Source organism: Pogona vitticeps, chromosome 8 (genome assembly GCF_051106095.1).
Source record: "Pogona vitticeps strain Pit_001003342236 chromosome 8, PviZW2.1, whole genome shotgun sequence".
NCBI lineage: Eukaryota > Metazoa > Chordata > Lepidosauria > Squamata > Agamidae > Pogona > Pogona vitticeps.
The window spans coordinates 13,402,556-13,417,652 of record NC_135790.1 but is presented as its reverse complement, the minus strand read 5'-3'; the positions used below and the strand labels follow the sequence as shown (position 1 = coordinate 13,417,652).

General features: G+C 39.4%; 1 protein-coding gene across 2 annotated transcripts in view; it reads left to right on the top strand.

The window, feature by feature from the left end:
• Positions 1 to 14,150, top strand: part of LOC110089344 (interleukin-1 family member 10-like) — a 90,783-nt gene extending 76,633 nt beyond the window's left edge. The window contains exons 2-5 of one of the 2 annotated variants that reach the window (XM_078379753.1): positions 1,888 to 2,037; positions 3,463 to 3,597; positions 7,629 to 7,756; positions 12,488 to 14,150. In XM_078379753.1, the coding sequence (XP_078235879.1) occupies positions 1,896 to 2,037; positions 3,463 to 3,597; positions 7,629 to 7,756; positions 12,488 to 12,736 (654 nt within the window). In that variant the 5' untranslated portion in view covers positions 1,888 to 1,895 and the 3' untranslated portion in view covers positions 12,737 to 14,150. The remainder of the gene's footprint in view (positions 1 to 1,887; positions 2,038 to 3,462; positions 3,598 to 7,628; positions 7,757 to 12,487) is intronic. The other variant, XM_078379752.1, reaches the window with a different exon arrangement.
• Positions 14,151 to 15,097: the final 947 nt, after the last annotated feature.

Genomic DNA, 15,097 nt, shown 5'->3' with positions numbered 1-15,097 from the left:
TATTTAAACTTAAGCTATAAATTAACTCCTAGAAATAAAGTATAGTGTATATGGTAAACTGATTTTCTATTTATCTTGCCTTATAGAATTATAGAATCATAGAAAAGTGAAGTTGGAATTCCACTGTCGTACTGCTCTAACAGTTAGGATATTTTCCTGATATTCAACCAAAATCTGAGCCCATTGTTGCATGTTCTGCACTCTGGGAAGACTGAGTCCTATTTAAATGAGCTGTTGTGAGTTCTGAGGAATCACAAAGCCCATGTTGAAGTACTTGCAAAGTGCTGAGTAAAGTAAAGTGTTATTTAAGGGTCAGGCTTGTTCAAGGCACAGATGCTATTCACTGCTTAAGGTTGAGGACTTGCCTCAGCGTAAAGTGGTAGATTTGTGGACTGTGGAACTCCCTGCCTGAATGCCATATGCTCCTTAGGAAGACTTGAGCATCACAACATAAAATTCCGAACAGCGCTGTTCTATATCGGTCACAGTACAAAAGTAACCTGACCACCTTTATCTGAGGGCTTTCCTCCTGTAGGACAGCCAAAATGTTACCCAGGAACTTATCTCTAGGGTTTTGATAGAGCTGACAGTTAATAGTGGACAACATCCTCTATCTCACCTGTTCCACAAATACATAGCCTTGTGCTTAGGGACATTCATGTACCTGCCATCTAAGACAGCAGTTGGCATGGTTTGAAAATGGAGTTCTGTGAATGCGGTTCTCAGGGAGGCAAAAGTAAGTGTAAGTAAGTATTGTACCCTTGAGTGGTTTGTTTTCAGCAGATGGAACCAGTGAGAGAAATTTGAAGAGTCTATTAAGGCTAAGTCCTGGTCGTTATCCAGTTTGGAGATCCAGTCCCTCAGCATTCTTTTAACTCCAGAATAAACAAAAATGTCAGTGGAGAGGGATTTAGATTTTAGAAGGGGTTGAACTGAAGTTAACAGCTGCCACTCTTCCATTGCTCAGTGTTTAGGTAGATGGTGATCGGACATATCCATCGCCCTTAAATAGTAGGAGAATATAGCTAGCGTTGCCCTGGCTTTAATGGACACCATGCCTGTCTCTGTTCTAAGAAAAGCTGCCAGAGTCCCCTGGGGTGCCGTGAGGATGTGCCTCAGAAACTTGTTCTGTCCTCCTTCAAGATGGTGTAGTTTGTTCGGATTCATACTCCAGATCTCAATTCCATAAAGCATTTGAGAGATCACCCTCCCTGAAAAGACTTTTAAAGCTGGAGTTACTGTTTTACTACCTTTAGAATGGAAACATTCGGCCAGAGCATGGCTAGATTTCTGAACCGATATTTTTGTGCTCCGTATCTGGGATTTCCAGCCTTTTTTCCTCATAAAAATGCACTCCTAGGTACTTAAAGGTCTGGACTTGTTCTATTTTATTTTTGCCTATAGTCCAGCTGAATTTGGGGGAAAGCTTCACATCAGTCTACCAGTGTAAACTTGGCTCACACCTTCTACATTATAACCGTTGTCTCCCCTTTTTTGTGTAGCTTTTTCCATTACCCTTTCAACAACAATTTAAGTCCCTTTTAATGCTGCCTTACATCCAACCAGGTCACACATAAACTAAAAGTTGGAAGTGACAGGATAGAGATATATCACTTATGCCTTTTTGAAAAATAAAATTTCAGAGCAGTGGTGACCCAGAAACTCAGACACAGGATGGGAAATGAATCAATTTATATGAGATGGTATGTGTAGAACTGTTACAAATAGCAAGAAATATACTGATTAAATGGACTGTGTGATTATGCCTAACTGAAAAATTTAACATCAACTTAAAGAATTTATCTTTGGAATTTAAAAACTCAACTGATGTAGATTTACCTCAAATGTTATTCTTTTCCTGCTAACTTTCCTGTCTTGGGGCTGCAGAGAAAGAAATGCAGAAGAATAAGACCCACAAAATGGAATCTGTGATGACGGAGAGCCATGTGATTCAACCTGATAAGAATGAGAAGCCACACATGAGAACTTGGGATCAAGAGATAGCAGGTTTATTTCATAGCAGAGAGCCAAATACAGGTGAAACAATCCATTAGTTTTTTAAAATTATCTTAGGGATCTTAAGTTCCCAAACTATAACACCTTTACATATTTCCAGTAGGGGTTCAGGTTGGGAAACCCTGTTCAATAATGGGAAGATAAGTTTAGCTGCTTCTGAGTACTGTACTAAGTGAAAATTCTAAACTCTTTCTGACACAAACCTAGAATTCAGCCCAACTATCTGTGCTATTCACGAAGGCTTTCCCAGCAGGGCTCTAATGGTTGTTGTTGGTTTTTCGAGTGCTGTCCTCTGAAGATGCCGGCCACAGAGACTGGCAAAACGTTCTGAAGAACAACCTTCAGAACATGGCCAAAGAGCCCGAAAAACCCACAACAACTATCTGTGCTATGCTTGTTGGTCTTCTGCATTACTCAGTCTGGAAGGATTCCTTCCTTAAGGCCTGGTCTTACATTACTCCCCCACCTTTAATGTAAAAACCTTAGAGAACTACTGTCCATTTCCATCTTGCCAGGAAATTTTAGTTGGCACTCATCCTCTCGAAACACTGGATTTCCTTACAGTATGTGAGAAGAATAGACTACACTTGCTCTGCCACAGAAAATGTCCTGAAGTCCTTTTCCCCTGTTCTTTTCTCCTTGGTGCATTTGTCCAGTTCCAAACTTGAGTTTACAGGGTCAATTTTCTTTCTCTTGCTGCCCAGGCATAACGATCATATCTGAGTATGCCAGGGTTAGATGCCCTTACAGTTGGGTGTAGGCCTGGCTAATACCCTTTCAGTTGTCCAAGGATATATGTCATGAGATACAATGTGCAGTATACGAATGCTTTAATCCAGTGGTTCCCAGCCTTGGATAACCCACATGTTCTTCAGCAGCAATTCCTGAAAGCCTTCAATAGTAGCTGTGCTGGCCAGAATTTCTGGGAGTTGCAGTCTGATAAGATCTGAGGACCCAAGGTTGGGAATCTCTGCTTTTATCGATCAATTCCACCTCAAGTCAGCAATCATTCTTCTCCTCATACAACTATATAAAATATTTATGTTATCAAAGCCAAGAAGACATCCTATTATGTCACAATTAAATGTTCAGATTTAGTTCCATCCTACACTGTAACTAGGCATGGGATTCCCACAGCTTTTTGACTACAGGTCCCAGAATTTGCTGGGAATTCCTCCAGCCAGAATTATGGGAACTGTTTCCAAAAATTTAAACTGTTTCCAAGAGCTTTTAATCAGGCAGAGGTGTTTACAGAAGTTTTCAATGAGCTCTATTCAACAACTCACTCAGGGCCACAAAACATTAAATTCAATGCATAATATTATGATTGTCTCTCTCACTCAGCTTAGGTTGCAGTGATACCCACAAAATGTGCCCTTATGTTACATGCCTTTTAAATGCATTCCTGTGACACTGTATGTTTCCATGTGCTTGCTATGTATGCAGATTTTTCCTCTCCAGATGCTTCCATAATGAGTGAAGAAGGACCTAGATTGTACAGAATTTGGGATGTTAGTCAAAAAACCATTAAACTGATGGAAAACAGGCTGATAGCAACCCCACGTAGTTCCAATGAACCAGGTAATGGCAAAGCTGTTAATTCTGTATCCATTCCTCTTCCTGCCCATTCGAAATAAATTAACAGGACATCCCCGTAAATTCTGTGGCTGACTAGCAGAGGTCCAAGACATGCCTCCTATATATGGTGACCATTTCTATTGCTGCCGCCTTGCTGACTCCCCTAATTCAGAAGAAAAGAGCTGAACACTCAATTTCTTTGGTCACCTTTCCCCCTGCTTGTCATTCAGCCCCCTAAAGAAGTATAGTCTTAAAAAAGGAGACACTCTGCTATATTCAACAGACAACTGAAAAACATAGAGAGACTTCATATTCAACAAAAGCTGTATGGCTGACCTAGGAGAAAAGTCTAAACTGGAACCCAAGCATCCCATTTCTGTCTTATTGTCTCTGGTTTTCTTTCTGAGCTGGAAACTAGGTGGAGCTAGGCTTAGCTAGGCTTCAAAAACTAGAGATGGGATATTCATATTCATACATAAATACAAATATCCTGGACCCAGGTGGATCTGATCCCCAGTCCAGCCTCCCTTCACTTACAGGTTGCCGTGCAGCATGCCCGGCTGGCTTTGTGCTTATTGTGCCAATTTAAGACGAAGCCCGGCTGATGGTTCTCCACCTTGCTACTCTTCTGGCCCCTTCAACCAGGGGACAGAATAGTGAGTCTCCCCACTCAGCTGATGAGTGGCCAGAAGAGCAGGAAGCACCCATCACTATTCAAAACTTTTCAGATTAGGCCTCCCAAGTGAACCACATTTAGGAGAATGGAGAAAAAGGAGTTACTTACCTGTAACTCTGGTTCTTTGAGTGGTCATCTGTGAATTCACACTAATGGGTTAATCTGTGCTTGTGCAGAGCAATCTTGGAATCTTCTACAGCTCAGGCACATGGTGCTGGGACCTCCCCCATGCTGCCTATAACTCCGCCCTGGTACTGAGTGCCTTAGTTCCATAGAGCTGTCTGCCATTGCTCAGCATGCCAAGAGGCACACATGACGGCTAGCGGGGAGGTAGGGCGGGATGGGACGTGTGATTTCACAGATGACCACTCAAAGAACCAGAGTTACAGGTAAGTAACCTCTTTTTCTTCTTCGTGGTCTCTGTGAATGCACACTAATGGGTGATTAGCAAACTGACTTACCAGGTGGCAGGACGTCACAAAAGGACAGATGCTAAGACAGCACAGCTGACAGCAGCCTCGGCTTTAGCTCGGAAGTCCAGGTGGTAGTGATCTGCAAGGGTGAGTGGCATGGCCCACATGGCCGCTGTACAGATGTCTGTCAAGTCCACTCCTCTGAGGAAGGCCATGGAGGAAGCCACAGCTCTGGTGGAATGGGCCCTTGCTGTACATGTCAAAGGTCTCTTGGCCAGCTCATAGGCCAGGCGGATCATGGAAACTATCCATTGAGAAATTGTCTGTGAAGAGACCAGGACTCCTCTTGATTGTCCGTGGAAGGAAACAAACAAGCGTTGCAATGAGTGGAAGGCAGCAGAGCATGAGACATAGTACGCAAGGGCTCTCTTAATGTCCAAAGAGTGAAGAGCCCATTCCAGATTAGATGTAGAGGATGGAAAAAAGGTTGGCAGGACTATTGGCTGGTTTAAGTGAAAATTTGACCTTTGGGAGGAAAGAGAGGTCTGGCAAAAGAGTCACCTTATCTGGGAGAAATTGGAGGAAGGGTGGCTCGACCCTAAAGGTGGCTAGTTCACTAGCCTGCCTCACAGAGTTTACAACTAGAAGGAATGCAGTCTTCATGACAGGAACCTGTCTGCTGCAGAGGCTAGTGGCTCAAAGGGTGGACCCATGAGTTTGTTGAGGACTAGCTGGAGAGACCACTGAGGAGTGGGAGGCTTGTAGGGAGGGCACAGTTTCTTCAATCCATTCAAAAACTGCGTGAGCATTGGATGTTGCAAAAGCCCTGCAGCCTCAGAAGAAGGTGGCTGATGGGCCACTATTGCAACTACGTAAACCCTGAGAGTGGAGTGTGAAAGGTCTCAACAAAAAAATAGAAGAAGGAACTGCAGCACCATGTCCAGTGAGGTAGGTAGAACAGGAAAACCATGTGCAGGGGCAAACGCGGAAAACGCCTTCCATTTGCAAGAATACATGAGGGTTGTGGAATGGCGATGTGCATGCCCAAGGGAATAAATCCATCTCCCAAGGATATCCAATTTCCAGCTCTCCTTGTTGTTGGGTGTGGAGGTCGATCGTTTCCTTGCCCTGTTTTGTGTAGCATCCACTACAAATGAATTAGGCAGTGGATGCTTGGAGAGGAACTCTGTGCCAGAGCTGTGCCTCTTGTCTAAGTTTTCCACTCTCCTGGGTATTTGATAAGAGGTGAAAGGCTTTTCCCAAGGTTCTTTAGCAAGCTTCAACAGAGAGGAAATGAAGGCTATGCAAAGAGGAGGGGGCTGGTCTTTTGTAATGTCTTCATAGACCTTGTCCACCTCCTCCACAACAGGTTGATCCACTGCCAGGTCCATGACTTTCACAATCCTGCGTATCAGGTGTGAATAGGCTGTGTAATCTTTTGAAGGACAAGGCAGGTTGATCTTTGCAACTTCGGAGTGTGGTGTGGGCAGGTTTGGAGGAGAGTCTTTATCAAGCTCCTCAACCAAAGCATCCAAGTCAGATGCATAGGCCTCCTCTAGGCCCGGAGGGCTCGGGGTCAAGGCTCTCATTGAGGTGCATCCGGATGAGCAGGACACTGAGGTATGAAGTCCTCCTTGATCCCAGGTGAAGGAGTAACTGGAATCTAGTCCACAGTCGGGCATTGTATATGCACCGGCATCAAGCAAGACCAACCAGCCTGTCAATAATACAGGATCTTCCACCGTTGGCCTGAATGCCCTCGGCAAAGAGTTGTGTCCGGGCTCATCCACCGGTTAATAGTAGGTGCTAGGATGTCTTCAATATCCAGGAGGTGATGGCGGGGGAGAATAAGAGCCATAATATCTGGACCACTGACAAAACCTGTAGAAATCAGGGTCATAAGACGACAGAAACTGATGACGGCCGAACCCGAAGTCCTCAGGCTTGAGGAAACACCTGTAGTCATCCCAGTGAGATCTGGGGTAGTCTCAACATGGCGAGGAGTCCTCCGGCCAGGGACATCGGTGTTGATACATTTCAGGCTCAAGCACCGGCTCCAAGTGCCTTGTCTTTTGCCTCCTCTTCCTAGGCAACTCGCCTAGAGACGTAGGCGGAGATGGAGATGCCTGTCTCGACATCGAGCCCAAAATGGAACCAGAACTGACTTGCATCACTATCTGAACCTCAGCCGAAGTGTCCACCAAATCTGGGGAGAGGGACAAGTGCGGAGATGGTGCAGCCAGTGGTCTGGAGGCTGAAAAATCCTTGTCACCTGACAGCACACTCAGGCCCAAAGAGTCTCTCCATGGCTGGGGCTGGGGCAATGGTGATGGCAAGGCACAACAAAAACAGCTGATGAAAGGGAAAACAAGCTAGTTGTATGCTTTTTGTTGAACCCACAAGCCAGAAGGATCATCAAACAGTCCAAAATCGTAGAAACCAGGAGGTCCAAGAAGATAATAATGAAAGGGAAAAAGAACGCTATGCGAAAGTTCCGACTGAGATGCTGCTACAGCGACGGCAGAAACGGACCTGAGGCACCCGGTGCTGGGGCAGAGTTATAGACAGTGTGGGGAGGTCCCAGCACCATGTGCCTGAGCTCTAGAAGATTCCAAGATTGCTCTGCGCAGGCACAGATTAACCCATTAGTGTGCACTCACAGAAGACCAGGAAGAAGAATTATGATATCTGTAGTTTCAAAACAATCTGAAAATCTCATCCCTAACATCCCTCTTTGTGTAAAATCAGTGACCATGAAAGGTCGGGGCTAGAATACTCTCTGTGGTTATGCTTTCAGATAAATTCTTTCTGAATGCCTTTCTGAATGCCTTATAAAGGTTTCTGTGGGCCAGAGCCTCTCTTTCAAATCCCCGGTACCAGCACAAGACAATTGATTTAGTTCTCCCTTATGCCAGTATTTCTATTTATTGTTTGTTATTCTCCAGAGCAATTAATTCGGGTGCTCCCAAATGCAAACTTGGATCCAAAAATGCAACCCATCTTTATGGCACCTAATGATACACACAGCATATCCTGCATAAAGTCTGAAAGCCGTCCACAGCTGCAGTTAGTGGTGAGTTTGAAAACATGATAGTTTATTATTCTTCATTGGGATTTGGGTTATCTATATTCTGTTGGAAAATGCAACCTTATATGCTTCTCCTCTGATCTCTGCCCTATATCACCTATTCATTTTGGAGAATGTTACAGGAGACTACACTTTCCTTCTTGTTGCTTCCTTCCTTCACCTAATTTGTGACACAGCCTCATTTTCTGTGATAGACCAATCATTTTCCTCTTCAGATCCAAGTGAAATGGTGGCAGGTTTCATCACACTTTCTCTGCACTAAAAAGGGGGAAACGACAATGCAAATCTCTCCAGTTACCCAGATGAGAGTGTTATTGTGTTCAGGAGAGAAACAGAAATTTAGCTATTTTTCTCCCAAACTGCAATACCCTCCCCCCCTTTTTACCTGAGAGCAAATGTCAAATGTTTTGATTGCAGATAGTGGGTGCTCTAGTCACGGTACTTACTCTAAAAAATTCTTCAATAAGAAGGACAAAAATACTACTGGAGAAATCCAGATAATGAATGATTTCATGGGCATAAAAGATAATGGAAGTGGCATTTTGAAATGTGAATTGCCCAGGAAACCAGCTTCCCAGGAGTAAATGATGTTCTGTGTGTACGAGCTGAATGGCAATACATGTGTCTCAGATGTACACAAGAAAAGGTTTTTATTTCTTCTTTCCATGCAAACATTCCATGTCTTCTCATTATATTTCTTCTTTTCTCCTTTTTATCTTGATCAGAGAGAACATTTCCCTCTCTTGATCTTCCAGCAACTTCCCTTTAATGCTTTGAATTTTTGTTTGTATTGGCTATTGATTGTTTGTACCTCATTGCACTCAAAATCTTGATTTGGCAGAGAGATCAGATCTTCTCCATCTTCCGCTTTGCATTCCTATGTAATTTGTATATTCTCCATCCAGTGACATTGATCAATGCAGTTGTTTAAGTTGCCTGGTGCATATATTTATATTAAGCAAAGAGATGGTTTCACATTATATAAGTAGTTATATAAACAAATGGTTGGCTTAATTCTTCTGCCTCCTTTCTGACTTTTAGTCAAAATTCTCCAAATTGTATAGTTCTCTTTATTTTCTGCTGTTCTATGCAAGTCATCTATGATTATCAGCACAGCCTGTTTTGGTGAGTAATCGGTTTCTTCCTGGACACTTGCACAAAAGCTTCTGAGTTCTTTCATACTCCCAAGAGTTTTCACAGCACCTTTTGTCAAATGGAGATGGTCTTCACAAAATACTCCAGCAGCATGTCCTCTAGCACAGGGGTCCCCAACACTGTGGCATTAGAAGGATTGGGCTGCTTATATAAAGGAAATAATATACCGAAAGAAGATATAGAATGTTATATTAAAAAAATGTAAAGAGTAAATTATTAGAGAATGATGAAAGAAAATTAGAAAAAGAAATAAAGGTTATCAACAAATGTAAAAATGGCTTTGATGGAATGGGTGCAGAACATTATAAATCTTCTAAATCAGTACTGATCCATGAGTTGAAAATACTCTATAATTGAATATTGGAAGGAGAGAAAATACCAGAATCTTGGAAATAATCATGAACAACTCTTATCCCAAAACCCAATAACTATCTGACAGATCTAGACTCGTATAGGCCTATCTCATTATTAAATCAAGATGTAAAGATATTTACAGCAATTTTAGCAAATAGAATAAATTGATTACAAAATATATTAAAGAGGATCAGAATGGTTTTATAAAGGGATGACAAATGGTGAATTTAATTAGGAGAGTTTTGAATATTATATTTAATATAGAAAAAATAAGATAAAGGCAGGTATTTTATCATTAAATATTTTAAGGCATTTGATTGTATAGAATAGTCAACATTAAAGATTCTTTTAAAGGGTTGGGGTTTTGGAAAGAAATTTATGGGAGTAATAGAGAAACTATATTTGGAGAACACTTCAAATTGCCCTCTTTTCCCAGTTCTGTTTTGTTTTATTATTGAAATGTTAGCAAATGCAATAAGGAATGATTATTTAATTATTTAATATATAACAAAATAAAGATTAACTCATTCCCTTTTGACAGTTAAAAATCCATTAGAAAGTGTGGATAGAATTAAAAATAATTTAGAAAAACATGGAAAAATAACTGGATTATGTGTAAATTGGCAAAAATCTGGAATAATGTTGTTTAATCATAATAAATTAGAACAAGAAAAGTTTGCTGATAAATACGATTTTAGGATATGTAAATTTGTTAAATGTTTAGGTATAGATTTAGTAAAGGATACTGAGAAAATAAAATAGAATAATTATAATAAATTAAAAAGGGATATCAGAATGAAACTACAGAAATATTCCAGTTTGAAATTTTCTTGGTTTGCTAGGATTGCGTTGATGAAAATGAATATTTTACCTAAGATTAATTTTTCATTTAGGATGTTACCAGTACAATTGACAGAAGAAGATTTTAAATTTTGGCAAGGACTGATTAATAGATACTGTAATGAAGGGAAGAAAGCCAGAATAAATAAAAGGCATTGGTATAAGACAATAAAAAGTGAGGGATAGGTATACCAAATATTAAAAAATTACTATATGGCTAATCAATTGAAGTTTATAAGGGAATTTATATATAACTCAGAAAGGTTACTTTGGTGGAAAATGGAATAATCAGAAGTACAATTTGATCTTGAAAAATATTAAGATTATTGACTGAAATAGAGAATTTTCCTGCCAATACGAAAGTCTATTTAGAATTATTTAAAGAAAAAAAGTGAGTAGATTAAAAGATTAGTTGGATAAAATGAGATCGAGAGATCAAATAAAACAATTTTTTTTCAAAATAGGAATATATCATGGTTGAATTCTATGCAGTTAGAAAGATGGACTAATGAATGTGTAAAGAATTATAACAAAGGTAAAGAATGTACAAAGTATGAACAATTTCTATCATATGAAGATATTCAAATGAATAAGTCAGTAAAGGGTATAGTAAGTAAAATTTATAGGCTCCTGCCAGATTTAGAAGAAGAAGAGATGGAGAATGAAGGATTGAAGTTTGTGTGTGAACAAGATTTAGGAAAAACAATACACAGTGAAGAATGGATGAAGATATGGAAAACGACGGTTTTACGATTTATGTCAGTGAGAATAAAAAATTTAAGCTAAGTTTAAGATGGTATTTGACACGGATAAAATTGAATAAAATTAACTCTTATCTGAATGTCTGCTGGAAATCTGAGAAAGAAATTGGTATATACTTTCATATGTGGTGGGAATGTGAAAAAGTACAAAGATTTTGGAAATTAATCTTTAAAGAATTAACTGATATATGTGAAATGGATATAGAATTTAATCCTGAGATAGCTTTGTTATCAGTATTTATAAATGTGGAATATGATATGATGACTAGAGATTTGATTACCAATTAACAGCAGCTAGATTAAAAAACCCAGGAATTGGAAATCAAAATTTAAATTTTAAATGTAAGAATGGTATAATGAAATATGGAATGTTGCTATAAATGAAAAATTAACTTGTAATTCAAAGGTCAAGAAAGGAGAGATTTAAAAAATTATTTTTATTATATATGGGACAGATTTATTGAATATGTGCTAACAAAAGGGAAAGGGAAAGTTCCAAATCAGGAATCAATGCAGTTCTGGAGAAGACAATTAAGGAAGAAGAATAAAGACAATGGAAGAAGATTATTGCAAGAAGTCCCGACCAGGCTGGTGGGGAACACAATTGATTTGTATTTTAGTTTATGTATTTTATGTCGTACAGTGGTGCCTCGACTTATGAACATCCCGACATATTCCGGAACCAATTAAGTTCGTAAGTCAAGGTACCACTGTAGTTTATAATTTATTAAAATAAATTAAATTAAAATCAGGACTAGGCAGCTGAGACAGATTTTTGAGGGCTGAAGGAGTGTGTGTTTGCACGCACACTCCCACCCATCCGCATGTGCACATGCACACACACCTGCTTGCTCCTGTACGCCTGCACATCCCATACATGTACACACCCCACCATCTGCCCCCCCACATGCACAGATGCACGCAAGCCGGCCACACTCATGCACACATGCTTGCCACCAGCCTACCCCCTGCATGTATGCCCACCCACCCCCATGCGCACGCGCGCGCACGCACGCACGCACGCACGCACACACACACACACACACACACACACACACACACACACACACACACACAGAGTCTTGGGGAGAATAGTCTTCAACTAAACCAATCCCTGGTGTCAAAAAGGTTGGGACCCACTGCTCTAGCAATTCTCCAACTCTCCATGCTACATGTGTGTTCCTATGTAAACTATATAGTACAAGTGACCAATCAGGTAACTTTACCTCATCCTAGGTGTTCTCATAATAATTACATCAGCCTTCTGCCTAGTCAGCATGACTCAGCTTTATACACAGCTGTACAATATGGCTGATTAACAACTTCCTTTATACATTCAATCTAAGATGTTAAATTCTTCTATTGTAAACCTTGCAATTTCCTGACACTCTTTAGGCAGAATCTAGATTTTGGATTTGGCCCTTAAATATAATCTCTCTCAGTTTCTTACCATTTGTTAGTCAGGGTGGACTGATGAGACCTGTAGATCATACCTGGAGAGAGGGACAGAGCAGCAAGAAAAGCAGAAGCTTTGTGAAGACCCATTCATTGCTAAGCTCACACCTATTCTGTTTTATTGATGCACCTTTCTTTTTTTCCCCCCTAGGAGCAAAAGATTGTGGAGCTTTACAAGAAAAAGGAGAACCTGTCGAGTTTCTCTTTCTACAGCAAGACAGATGGGAGCCTGGAGACTTGTTCTTTTGAATCAGCAGAGTTCCCGGGTTGGTTCCTAAGTACATCTCGGGAACCAAACAAACCTGTTGGTCTAAGTCAACAAGGAGGCACTGAGAACACCTTGTTTTACTTTGAAAGGAAAGAAGAAATCGGTTTCATCACTCATGGCCATCACTTATGAGGAAATGTGAAAGTTCAAGTTCCAATTTATACATCTTGTATACTAATTGTGTGATAGGATGGAGCCTTGTGTGGAAGGGAATCAAACGGCAATCAGATCTAAGGTTTACAGTCCTATCTCACAAATATATTTGAATTCCAGAAGCTGTAGTCTAATGCAGCCACATTCTCAATCCCAATGAATGCAAGTATATCAATCTCCTGTTCAGATTTACTTGAGTGTAAAAAACCTTTAACTTAATAACACATCTGGTGAATCAGTTCCTAAGGCTACATTGTTGCTCCCAAGAAATGCCCTCCCCTCACCCTCTCTGATAATTTTTTAGTTTTTTTTAACATTTTTTTATTATATAAATCTATCCATACTGATTTAACATCGTGTCCCCAGGGTACAGCTTATAATCATTTGTAAAACAACTACTACACACATTACACTCCTAATCTATACAACATCCTTCTAACCATTGATAGAATAAGTCCCATGTTTGATAATATTTGTATCTTCTTTTCCTTTGATTTTCAGTGTTAATCTGTCCATTTCGGCGCAGTCCAATATCTTTTTAATTATTTCTTGATCCATAGGTGTCCCTTCATTTTTCCAGTACTGTGCATAAATAATCCTCGCCGCTGTTAGAATATGCAGTATTAAATATACATTCTGTCTATCAACACTTTCTGGTATTATACCTAACAGAAAGAGCTCTGGCCTAAAATCTACATGTTTTTTGATTATTTTATCAAGCCATGTATGTATTTTGTTCCAAAATTTTTTTTGCTTTATCACAAGTCCACCAGAGGTGATAATAGGTTCCAGTTTTTTAATGACATTTCCAACATTTACTTGACCTGTTAGAATACATCTTAGCCAATCTATCAGAAGGTAAATGCCATCTATAAAACATTTTATATAGATTCTCTTTATAAGATGTTGCCATTGTCATCTTATAGTTTCTAGACCACAGCCCTTGCCATTTTTCTAAGTCAATATTGTACCCAAAATTTTTTGCCCATTGAACCCTCATTTCTTTGACCTGTTCATCCTCCATTTTCCAGTTTAAAAGGAATTTATATATTTTTTAAATTAATTTATCATCTGATGTTAACAATATTTGGTCAAAAGTTGTCTGTTCTTTATAAAAATCATACATTTTTAGGTCCCGTTCATATCTTGATTGTATTTGCATTATAGACCACCACGATGCATCTAACCCCTGGTCTATAAGATCTTGTTTTGGTTTAATCTCCTATCTATGTCTAAAATATCTGTATAAGTCAAAATTTTTCTAACATTCAAAAGGTTGGGATGAACAAATGTTTCTATGGGTGAAACACATCCTGGTATTTTTGTGTACATTTTCATTTTTATTTTTTCCCATATTATATACAGGGAGTTTCTAATATAATGATTTTGAAAATACCTATGAGTTTTGGCTTTCTGATACCATAAAAAGGCATGCCAACCCAACTGTAGATCATGTCCTTCTAAATACAGAAATCTCTTGTTTTTCAGGCTAATCCATTCTTTCAGCCAAGTTAGAGCAGATGATTGGTAATATAAGGTCCAGTCCGGTAAACCAAATCCTCCGTTTTCTTTGGATTCTTGGAGCATTTTTAGTTTGATTCTGGCTTTCTTCCCTTGCCAAATATATTGTAATATCACTTTGTTTAGATCATCAAAATATTTCTTCTCTATTTTCACTGGCACTGTTTGGAACAAGAAAAGTAGCTTTGGCAAAATGTTCATTTTGATTGTTGCAATTCTTCCTAATAGTGATAGTTGTAAGTTTTTCCATTTTTCTAGGTCTATTTTTATTTGGTTAAGTAGTTTCATATTATTATCTTCTTTTATAGTTACACATCTAGCAGTTAAATATATTCCAAGGTACTTAACTTTTTTAACTATTTGTAAATCTGACATCTTTGAGAGTTGATTTTTTGCTTGGCTGTTAAGTTTTTCACTATAACTTTAGTTTTTTCTTTATTTATCTTCAATCCTGCTACTTTCCCAAATTCATTGATTTTGTCCAGTAGTCTCAATGTTGTTTTCAGTGGGTCTTCCAATATAAACACCAAGTCGTCTGCAAATGCTTGTAGTTTGTAGCTCTCGTCCTTTATTTTGGTACTTTTAATCTTAATTTTTTAGTTTTGAAGAACTAATCTGAAGGATCTTTTTGGAAATGAATTTTTTCTGGCTGAAGAGGTCTTGTCTCATTGTGGAGAGGGCACAAACTTGTTGATTAGTAAAGCAAAAAGAAGGCAAGCATGAAGGTAGGCTAGAACTGGGTGAGATCATATTGTGTCAACAAACCTAGAGTCAAAATTCCAGCACATCATGGTGTCATCAACACTCTGGAGCCTGGCA